Genomic DNA, 12,170 nt, shown 5'->3' on the forward strand with positions numbered 1-12,170 from the left:
CACACACACACATACACAGAGGCATGCACACATTTATTTGCACACATTCCAGACCCCTGAATTCTATCTGAAAGTCCTAGGCTAAGAACCCCCAGATCATAGGAAGGCACATGAGGTCTCACCCCCAGCTGAGGAGCCATTGGTGGCTGTTGGCTCCTAGAGATGGTCAAGTCACTCTTCTTGGTAGGTTGCCTGTGTTACAGTGGACAGTCCCACACCCATAAACATCACTGAGCTCAGTAGTTGCACTTGGTGGATTTTTTTTTAATGGGAGGATATAACTTTGGGAGGAGGAGGACTTCTGAGGAATTGGAGGTGGGGAATGGATAGAACCAACTATATATTCCATACATCTATAAAAGTCACAAAGAATAAGTTTTAAAACTGATATGAATAATTGCAAAACAGGCCTAACGATCCATCGGTCTGATCAAGACAGACTTCCTAGTATTTTTTATTATGTAAGAATATTTGCTTGTTCTTTACTTTGGAAAAACAGAGGTTCATGGAGGACTGTTTTCAAAATCTTCTGTTCAGCATTAGGTACAATTTGAGCAGCCAGAGAACATTCAGTAAAATCTTTTAGACAGAAGCTTAAAATAGTTCTTTGGCATAAAGGTAACTGAATTTCAGCTTGTTTGCACGACATCTAAATGAGTTCACATATACCTCCTTACAAAGCAGACCTGCGCACAGGCCCCTGGAGAGTTTTTCACAGTAAGAATGGACTTGGCATGAAGCCTACCTGGGAGAATCAGGCCCTCTTGTTGAGGTCAGTGACCTTAGGCTTTACGTCAACTCCCAACTTTCCCAGGTCACTAATCCATAGGAAGCCCTTTTCCTTTGCTCATACTTCATTCATCTGCTCAGCTCTTCCTCATGACATGGAAAATCAGCGTTCTGAACGTCATCTCCATAATGAAGCCCACATGTCGATAGCGTCCTTTTTCCCACGGTTTTGCTGTGTTTGGCTCTTTGACCTTGAGTTCCCCGGGTATCAGGCATAGGGAGGCTAATATTTTACTTATTAACTAGCGTGCACATTGTAAATTGTACCTGCAGAACCACATTTCCTCAGGCTGGTACTTATATCCCCAGGGTAACAGCCATTTGGGAGAAGCCTTTACCGCCACCTTCAAAGTGTCACATCTCATTTATGACTCTCGGCACCTATCATGGAGTAGAGAGACTGTAATGGAGCCTTCCGTGGGATACAGAATGAATCATGTTAAATGCCTTGTCAAAGGAGGAGACAGATGCAGGCTGACAGGTGCCGTGTGGCCTCGGGGTCCTCCAGCAGGCGCTCACATAGTCCCAGAAGAGCCTGCTGCCAGCAAGGCATGAGCTCATGAGATTCCAAGGCTCTTGGCAGGCAGCAGAAGGGTTCTCCACGGCAGAACCGTCTGCCCCACGTTTCACATCATCTGCTGGGATTTGAGTGGCCACTTTATCCAAAAACACACCCTTCACTGTGAGCCCTGGAGAGCACTATGCCCCCCCCCCGCCCCGTGCGGCTGGGATTTCCTGATTTGCACGTTTGTCTCCCCTGCCTGATTTCTTGGTGTGTCAGGAGCCATGCAGTGTTCTACGGTGCCCAGCAGTAGAAATGCCTTCTCATTTCTGGGTTGTCTGAAGGATAAATAAATATACAAATGTCTTCTGTTTTTTATGGCCAGATGAAGGGCCACATGGGTAGATAACGGGATATTAAACCAATAAACAGCTCTATCTATTACAGAGAAACAGTCAGCATCTCCCCCTTACTAAGAGTAGCAAAGGCTGTGGTCCGGAATGAGTGTAATCACTTTATCCTGATGCAGTCATTTAACCCTTTACGGCCCTCCGAGGGAGGCACTGCTGTTTAGTCTTATTCTCTAGATGAAAAACTGGGGCCTGTAAATCCAGCCTCCCCAAGGTCAAGGAGGTCATGAGACCTGGAGCTGGAATCCACCCTCAGCCTTCACCTTCAACCATGTTCAGCCCTGTTCCCTCCTGGTATCCTCGTAGTCTGCTTGTGCCCTCGGACCGCCTCCTCGATGAACTGACAGGCTGTCTTGAGAGGGGAAAGTATATTATGCAACGAGGAAAAACTTGATCAAAAGCAAACTAGAATACATCCGCTTTGTTGTGGTGGTTATTGTTGTTCGCTGTAACATCCCTGGAAACCATGGCATTAACTTTGCACAAAGGTGAGATCATCTTACCTTTTCAGATGCTCCTGACGTTCGCTTTGAACACGTTTGCTAATTTCGTGGAAGAGGGGCCACGCTGTGTGTTTGAATACGTGTATGACTTGTGGTATCTCTAACCCACCAGCACATTCATTTTTAAAAGATGTAGAATTTGCCTTTATTTGGCCTTGTCTGTTGTCTTTTTTAAAAGTAAATCTTGAAATTTTAGTACTCAAGAAATATCAAGTTTCATACCTAGAGTGAAATGCATCCTTGAAACTGTGTACAGGCATGTTAAAGAGGTCAACCCAGGACTCCCGAAACTGTGTACATATATGTCGAGGAGGTCAACCCAAGACTCCCGAAACTGTGTACATACATGTCAAGGAGGTCAAAGATAAGTGAGCAGCGGTTACAGAGATATCAGCTGTCTGCCCACCCAAGACTTCCAAGAGGAGAGAAATGGAAACAGGGTCCACCCTTGACCTTGAACTTCCTGACTCCTGTTAGTTGAAGGCTTGCGTCCATGTGGCGTTGAGGCAAAGTCTATTCCGCTGCATGAATAGACTTCCCCTTAGAATTTCCTTTGTGGAGTCTGCTGAGAATAGAAATCAGAACCATATGAGAGGTGCCTTAAGCCAGGATGTAAAGAAAGTAACATGGGAAATGCCGACCCAGAAAGCAATCTCTGGAGTATGTTGATTAGGACGCGCATACTGGTAATTTTCTTGCGTAGGACGAAAGCCTCTGGAGAAATAAATTTATTTTAAACTAGGGAATGTGGAAGCCTTGGTTGCTAAGACAAGAAGGTCTTAAACTAATGGCAGCAGGAATATTAGTTAGCTACCTACAATGTTTGAAAGGATATCTGGTGGCATGGTCAACTGAAAATACAGATTTTTAGGAGATTATATAAGAGCTGACAGATGGCTCAGCTGGTAAAAGTGCTTGTTGCTAAAGCAGAACAGGTTGAATCCCAGGGGATCTGACGCCCTCTTCTGGCCCCCACAGGCATGTGCACTCATGTGCATATTTACACACACACACAATTAAAATTAAATAAATCTTACTTAGCCTAGATATATGTACACATTTTCATATTAAATGACAAGAAATCACATGCTAACTGAACATGTTCATCTCTAAGGCGATTTTTCATTTCTTTCTTTTCCTTTCATTCTTTAACCTTTTGTGTATCTCTTTACTCAAAAAGAGAAACTTGACATTACCCTGCCAGTTGGTGTCTTCCTGGATTTGCTCTTTCGCCTCTACCCACTCCTTCAGACACCAAGAGTCTCTGACTTGCTGACAACGGCACATTTCCATGCTCCCTAGGAACAGAGCTTTCTGTCTGTTCTCTAGTCTCTAGATGACTTACAACCGATACCGCCAATGATGGGAACGCTGTGGAGCTACTCATCTCACTGTAGGGCTCAGGTCGACACCCGGTCAGGGCAGGCCGTTTTTTACTCAGTTGCTCTAATATGAGGTTGCTGAGTCTGTGCAGATGGAATACAGGTGATAGGGGAAATCCAGCTGTATTTTTATCTGATATTTGAAAATGAACATCGTAATTTAAAAATAAAATTTTTTTTAAGAATTGATGATGGAGTATTATATCATCATGTGACTTTGGCTTTGGAGAAAGAAATGCGCATGCTCAGAGCGAAGCATTTCTGTTTTGATGGAATGGATTTAGATGCTATAGCATTGTATGCATCTATGAACTCCCTCCCAGGTTTATCCTTCCTATGGCCATATGCTTGCTGACAGCAATATGCTTTGCTGTGCATCAAGAAAAGGGTTGCTTGAAACCATGAGATAAAACAGGTGTTTATCAATTGACTTGATGTTTTGAAAACATAATGATTGGTAATCTTAAATTTGCCCTAAATAACCTGTATTTTAGCTCCCACCCTTCCTTAGAATATCGTACAAAGAAAATGTTATACAAATAAAAGCATATTTGGCATATATACATGAGAATTATTTGGGTACTGAAAACATCAAAACAAACTTAATACAGATTCACAAAGTGCAGGGAAAAATAATGCATCCTGACATCAGGCCATGGAATCTAAATCAAAGGCAGAAAAGCTATAATATGCTGCCCTCCGCCTGTAATTTAGGCTATAATGCCCTCCTGGGAGAAGGATCCGGGGAAGTGTGTGCTCTGTGTAATCTTAACGAGCATGTTATTCATGACTGTATAGATATGAAATAGATAGCCTGGCATTAATTTGAACAGAATCTGCCTCGTATCTGACCAAAGAAATACACATTTAATAAGCAAGGCCTTCACTTGAGAAGTTCTCATTTGCCTTAAGTAGTATATGAATCATGAGGCTAATTCATCGGTATGAATTATCCGAAACCTATAACCATGAACCTGTTGAAATCTTAACACCTTCCAGATACTATAATGCTGGTAATTGCATCCAAGAAGATATCTCACGGTGGCTAAGTCATCCCTCGCTACTAGTAAAGTCTTTAGGAACAAGATGTACAATCTACTAGCCAGTTCAATGGAGGAGAAAAGCTAGCCTTCCCCAAGCCCACTTTTTTGAGTCATCCCTGTTGAGGGTTTTCATGAACACTTAGGAAGTAGCTGCTTCCTACTGGGGCCAGTCTGTCTGTGAAGTTTGCGGGAGTTTTGTAAGGACAGTGCTCATGAATATCCCAGTATTAAAACGCACAGCAGAGAGTTCATCCTAATGTGGCCCTGGTTCAAATTTGTGGCCATTTGGAAAGACTACTTAATGCCTTTGGGTTAGCCATGGAAGACTGCTCCGCAGAGTGTAATGTGAACCCAAATGTACTTTTTAGTACATTTAAAGCCTTAGTGCTTTAGCTAGGCATTTCTGTTTTGATAGGTGCACCAGCTTAAAAATACAGTAAGTCTGTATCCTTCGAGCTCAGCAAAGCTTTTGCCTTGCTACCGCCATCCTGAGTCTGGAACAAGCATTGTTCACGCCTAAATCGCTTAGTGATATCTCCTTGTAGAGCTCCAGGCTCCCCCTACCTTCGGTCTGCACTGGGGAGGATTTGCTGGAGTGCTCTATCCTACGTTCATTGTTAAAATCCCCAGCAAAATACAACTTGGTAGTATTCAGATATCAGCATATTTAAGAAATCATTCCCCAAACACAGTAAATTTCATGTTTTTTATAAATAACGTCATTATATGGGAACACTCACAGCGTATAATTATGTTTGTGAACAGCGGTCGAGCTAAGATATTATTAGTATGTCGCCACTCCGGCAGATAACATACATTAAATTATGTGTTAATAATGAGACAGAGTTAACTTTGCTTTGATTGTACCTTTCAGGCTTTCTCCAATGGTGTTTTAAAGCTGAACATGTACAGTTATTAAGAAACACGGTACGATCTTGTAAAAACATATCACCAGCCAGGGTTTGTTTCTACGCTACCTTTCTCCTCATATCCACAGGAACATACAGCCCTCCAGCACCACTGAGAGCATCCCCCTCTCCCACGGGTCCCCATCCCCCACCCCTACCAGGTCTGTCCCTGAACAGATTCTCTGTCACACTCTAAGCAACCGGCTGTAGGCGAGGTGAGGAGTCACTGAGCACAGCTTTCTGGCACCCAGGTGAAGATGAGACAAAAGCCTGTGGCTTCCTGTTGAAATCACTGACAGGCCTCAGAAGAGAGCACCCGAGGCTGGAGAGACAGTTAAGAGCACTGTCTGCTTTTTCAGAGGGCCCAGGTTCAATTGCCAGCACCCACATGATAGCTTACAACTGTCTGTCACTCCAGTTCCAGGGAATCGACACCTTTACACCAATGCACAGACATACATGCAGGCAAAACACCAACGCACATAAAATATAATTAGTTAGTTAGTTAGTTAGTTAGTTAGTTAGTTAGTTAGTTAGTTAAAAACTAACAGCAACAACAAAAAAGAGAACACCTAACCCCAACCAGACCCTGGGGCTCCTCAGTCTACACTGTGGGAGAAGGAGACTTTTCAGGAACACATGGGTAGTGTGTAGTTGGGAATCAGGATGACCAGCCTCCCTTAAACCAATCCGAAGAGGCCCCTCCCATAAAGAGGTCCTGCTATTAGAACTGGATGACGCTGAGTCATCCTTCTGTCCTTTGTACCCAGGCTGTTAGGTTCTCTGTCTTTTGTTCACTTCGCAGCCATCTCTTACCCAATGGAGAAGATCAGTGTATATTGGATTCATAGTATGCATAGGGGTTTGGGCAGCCCCTCAAGAGAATGTCGGCCAAAATGATCCAAATGACTTGATTATTATGTGGGCTTGTTATAAACTGATATTGAGGCTGGGAAGAGGGCTCCATGGCCAGCATTCACCATGCAAGATGCTGACCTGAATTTGATCCCTAGGACATACAGTCTCTGTGGTACATGCCTGTAATCCCAACATGGAGACAGCGAAGGCGGAAGGCTCCCCAGGGCTGGCTGACTGGCCAGGTAGTCTAGACGAGTCTTGAGTTCTTGATTCGGTGAGAGAGACAGACACTGTCTCAAGCAACAAAGGGGACAACAGTATAGGGAGGCCAACTTTAGGCCTCCACATTCCCACACCTGTGCCAGGACATCTGCACACACTCACACTTGGACATATACACACTCATATAACACACCACACACACAAATGTCATCCTTAGTTCTGCAGAAGCCCTGTCGTGATACCCAGCCAAATGGAATACTTTCTCCCAAGGGAAGTACAAAAAAACCTTTCTTCAGTTTCCCTTGCCATAACTTCAGGTACTTGAAGTCTGCCTCCGAAAACACTGAACGAAAATAACTAAATAAATTCCAGAAAGAGCTCATGAGTTTGGGGGGCATGATGAGATCCCCCACAGTCCCACAGGGTTCCACTGTATCGTACTGGGGATGAGAATTGCCCTTTTGTCTCCAATGCGCACACTGCATGTGTCACCTGCCTGAGAGGCACGTGGAAGACCTCTTAGTCATCAAATCAGAAGGGTTTCACCATCCACTGGGAACCTTGGGCCATACCTCTGCAGGTAAAGGGGATAGCTCTAGCCCAATAACCTCAGTAGACATCTGTGGGCCCCATTGTCCAGCGGTATTCTTGGGCTCCACCCCCCTCCCCAGCTTGTGTTTTCAGAAGGAAGCTGCTGTAGGTTGATGTATCCCTGTAGCCGCTACTAGAGCAGGTGAGGGCTGCAAATGGGGAACAGATAGAATAGCCAAAATGTGATTTTAATGGCTTTTAATGCTCATGTATAATACAGTGATGGTTACCGAGTGCACATTAAAAAATAAATGCCCATGCTTTCCTCATCAAGTGTCATTTAAATCTCATTAGATAGATCGCGGTGAAGTGATACTTGCAATGTGACTCCCTTCTAATTCTCCCACATTTTGGCCACTGCAAAGGCCCTGGGGAAAACGGCGTCTGTCTGATAGGGGTGAGAAGGGACTGTGAGTGAGCCTCTTCCCAACTCAGCTGAACAGTCGAAGTGAAATTTGATGGCGGTAATTATACAAGATCGTTTTGTGGCTGGTTGCTATGTTCCTTTTGCTCTTCAATTGAGATGTCAAGATACAAGGCCAGCAGCCATTATCCCCTTCTGCTATCTTAATATTCACTCTGCCTGTTAAGGTGCCCTGATTGTGTGTGTGTGTGTGTGTGTGTGTGTGTGTGTGTGTGTGTGTGTGTGTGTGTGTATTGTGTCATCTGGATTGATTCCTTTATCTCTAAATAATGCCCTTTGCCTCTTGATAGACTAACTCTCCCTGCTGTCTTCTAGTTTCTATTGTTCTCTCTCTCTCTCTCTCTCTCTCTCTCTCTCTCTCTCTCTCTCTCTCTCTCTCTCTCTCTCTCTCTCTTTCTCTCTCTCTCTCTCTCGATGGTGACAAATACCTGAAAGAAGGAATTTGAAGGGAACCATATTACTTAATCTTATGCAGAATGTAAAAGGAGGGTTGCGTCTGATAGGCATTTAGGCAAATAGAAAGGCATCGAGTATGGCAGTGGTCTGAAGAGCCACTCCCCATGGTTTGGTGAGTGGCATTTTCCAATTTACTATTATTTACTCCTCGCAATTTGTGATTTGAGTCTGAAACCTAAAAACTTGGCACAAGCGGTTTTAAAAATTAGCCTATTTGAGTGACTGACTTAGATGGGTTGTGGCCGAGGTTTGATTACTTGTGTTTGTGTGTTCATCCTCCGTGTTTCTGTGGAAGGGAGATGAAGCCATCTGGAGAGCCCGTATGTAAGATTGTTCTGCCTAGCCTCGATTCCATCCCCCTGCCGGCCACAGTTCTTTCCAGCAGCTCTGGTTGCTTCACATCTTGTCAGCGTTTTTGTTCCAGGGCTTTAATGTCCTTTGTTGCCCTGAACTCCCACTTCCCTCTGGGTTTCTGTCTGCTCTACAGCGCCTGACCTCTGGGTCTCTTCATGTCTTCATTTCCTGGCTCTCTGGGATTTTCTTGCTAAAAAACTACGTTTTGATCATAGTAGAAACAAAAATAAAACAGCAAAATGCATAACTGGTGTGATTCACTAGAAAATGCAGGACTCTGCAATTCCTTACCAACTCATAACTGAGCTTCACTCATGTCTGGAAATTGGCTCTTTTCTCGCTCCGCCCTCTACTGAAGTAGGCAGTAGAGGTGAAGCTTGAAACTTGACGTGAAGATGAAATCCGTGCTGGTCAGATTGGCAGAAACCCCCCAATGCCACAAAAACCAGAACTTGGAAGTTTTCTATTGCTGGGGTGGCAGCAGATTTGGGATGCCAAGGGAAGACCTGCTTCCCTGAAGGTTTTGCTTCTGTGCATCTTTTGAGGCTAAAATCTGCCCTTTGATTTCTTTTAACATACATTAAATGGCTTTGTCACATCAAACATGCTAGACAGCAGCAGATATTTTATTGGGAAAGGGCACAGTCTCAGGCCTATGGCCTGTGTTCATCTAGATTGTTTTCCTATGTAAACGATTCAAGAAAGGCCTTTCTTTACTAGCAGTTTTGACTACAGAGGAAAACAAGCACCCGGGGAAATGGAAATGCGTTGACTGAGCATCCAGCAGCTGAGGAGAGCTTTGGCCAGGACCTTTCCCTGGGCTTTTTACTTCTATTTGGAGAGACTGAACTCTTGACAGATGAACTTCTTTTCCCTGGGCTGATGTTTATCTAACAGCATGGTGGTTGTGAAATAATCCAGAATCCACAAGGTCAGAGAATGGCCAGCTTTACACAGTCGCTCCTCCCAGTTCCGTCCACAGATTCCCTCAGGGAGGTTGCTTGCATGGGCAGCTGGTCGATCCACCCCATGAACGGTCACCCAAAGGACCCACCAGCCTCTTGGGTGTGGTCCCCTCAGTTCTGGCAACTCTAAGGGACTTGGGTCTCACTATCCTTTTCCCCTCTGCACTCTGAGTTGGAAGTCATTCCAATAGGCTTGACCAATGAACATCCTCAAGCAATGTATTGGGAATTAAAACCGTCAGTGAAACTGGATTTTTGTAATGCCTTCATTCGTGAGAAAATAGACTAGCGGTTTGTGTTTTTTCGTTTGTTTTTTTTTTTTTTTATCTCGAGTGAAAGAGTAAAGCAAGGTTGAATAAATAATCTCTGGCTTATCTTGGAAGGTTTAAAAGGTCCATTAAAAAGAGGATTACGATTATAATAAGTCTTTCTTCTCTTCCCTCATCACCTAGTTCCTTGGTGTGTAAATAAGGCATTTTTCCCTGTAGGACATTCAGCCTTTGTGCTCTGCTCTCTGTGGTTGGTTATCATTCCGTGAACTCTGGCTCCACAGGGGAGATAATCCGAGCAGACACAGTGAGAGCCTCAAGTGGCCCGGACACTCTGTATGTCCTTCCTTCTGGGTAGGCTCACTTACACACGACTACCCAGGAGCAGCCTTGTCTCGTAATGGCCCTCACGGAGCACACCAGCAGAACCAGAGTGTGACTGTCAGGCTCACAACGTTCTTTTTCTTGTATGTTTCAGAAATCGAGGCGAAGGAAGCATGTGACTGGCTGCGAGCTGCTGGGTTCCCGCAGTACGCTCAGCTGTATGAAGGTACGTGAGCCTTTCCCGCCCTTCTTTACAGAGAGAATAAACTCAGGGCGAACCATGTGGACCTGCCTCTGCTTTCTGGGTCGTTGCTCTGATGTGTTGTGGCTTTGCTTCCTTCCCCATCGGCCTTGGCAATAGTAAGCTCATCTGGACACATCTGGAAATGAGAGCCCTCCCGTTCCCACCCGCACTTCCTGCTTCCCCATGCAGATTCCCACCCAGCTCTATACTTTCTTTCCAGTGTCTGCCCCAACTCACTTTGCAGACTAGCATGCTTTTCCTTGTTTTAACTTCATTGTGTTCAGTTTTCTTGAGCTTGCAATGAATGTGTTGTTGCTAAGTTTCCTAGACGTCTCTAAACTAGTTGTTTGGGGATAGCCTTTGCTTATGCCTATTTTACTTTAAAAAAAAAATGTTATGGACCAGATGCCGGTCTTCTGAGTTTTGGATAAGTGGCTTTTCTTGTCAGCGTTATACTTCTGGTCCTTGATTCTTTAATTACTAATTAATAAATTTGCTGTCTTAGTTACTTTTCTATTGCTGTGATAAAACAGCATGACCAAGGCAACTTAGAGAAGAAAAAAGTTTATTTGGGGCTTCAAGTTCCAGAGGGTTAGAGTCCATAACCATAATGGAGGGGAGCATGGCGGCAGGCAGGCAGGCAGGCAGGCATGGTGCTGGAGCAGAAGCTGAGAGCTTGCATCTGATCCACAAGCAAGAGACAGAAAGGGTAAATACTGGGGATGGCATGGGCTTTTGAAATCTCAAAGCCCATCCCTAGTGACACCCCTCCTCCAACAAGGCCATGCCCCCCAATCCTTCTCCAAACTGTTCTACCAGCTAGGGATCAAGCACTGAAACATAATGAGCCCATGGGGATGTTCTTCTTCAGCCACCGTTTTCACTTCTCTCTACCTTACTGATATCTAAGACCATCATCAAACCTTCCATGTTTTGTACGTGGTCCTTACACATCAGGAAGTAGTCAGGTCCCAGCAGTGGGCAGGTGGCACACGAGATTAGCTGTGGGGAATTATAGCTAGTGGTATTTATTACAAAGTTGTAGATAAGATGTGCACAGAGAAGGAGCCAAGGGTTTATAGTTATTGGGGCTGTCACTATCACAGGGGGATGATGCCAGAGCTCAGGAAACAAGGACCCCATATATATCTCTGGAGGGAACGAACACACAGCTGGCCATGGGCAGAGCCAAGGGTTGCCTCCTTGCATTTCACCTGTGGCTTTACGTTGATTGGCCAAACACAAAATGAAAGCGGATAGCACAAGTCTCTTTGGACACTCTCCAGGGGGTCTTAAAGCATAACACAAAATAAGAGGCAGCAGAGTGGGCCTGAGGGCTCAGTAGAGGGTGCCTACCGTATGAAGAAAATCCAGCTTCCCTTCCCAATGGCACAAACGTTGTATAGGATGGAAAGAGTCAACGAAATTAATCTTTCCTTATAGATGACTCCTGTCCTTTCATCAAAAATCTCAATGTTTATATTAAAAACCAAAAAAGTTTTTTTTTCTACTTTGTTCATATAAATTCTGTGAGGACAGAGTTAGCATTGGAATATAGTTTAAAGCTCAGAATCTCTGATTAAAATGTGTTTCATAGGGTCATACCGAGCCTTTTAGACAAAAGGAAAGAAAGAGAGGGAGGGAAGGAGGGAGGGAGGGAGGGAGGAAGAAAGGAAGAAAGAAAGAAAAGATTCCTATAGTTTAAGTCTACATTATTCCTGACTCCTACTCTACCTGCAATTTACTAATTAGGAAGGAAGAGCCCAGAATGCTAAGTGACCCTCTGTCCTAGTTAGGGTTTCTGTTGTGACAAACACGGTGACCAAAATAAAGAGGAAAGGGCTTATTTCGTGTTCTAGCTCTCAGGTCACACTCCATCACTGAGGGAAGTCAGGCCAGGAGCTCAGGGCGGGAAGCTGCAATCAG

General features: G+C 44.5%; 1 protein-coding gene across 2 annotated transcripts in view; it reads left to right on the top strand.

The window, feature by feature from the left end:
• Stard13 (StAR related lipid transfer domain containing 13) overlaps nt 1-12,170 on the top strand; it is a 161,970-nt gene that overhangs the window by 90,838 nt on the left and 58,962 nt on the right. For both annotated transcript variants that reach the window (XM_038344788.2, XM_038344789.2), the window contains exon 2: nt 10,155-10,226. In XM_038344788.2, the coding sequence (XP_038200716.1) occupies nt 10,155-10,226 (72 nt within the window). The remainder of the gene's footprint in view (nt 1-10,154; nt 10,227-12,170) is intronic.

This window comes from Arvicola amphibius, chromosome 10 (genome assembly GCF_903992535.2).
Source record: "Arvicola amphibius chromosome 10, mArvAmp1.2, whole genome shotgun sequence".
Taxonomy (NCBI): domain Eukaryota; kingdom Metazoa; phylum Chordata; class Mammalia; order Rodentia; family Cricetidae; genus Arvicola; species Arvicola amphibius.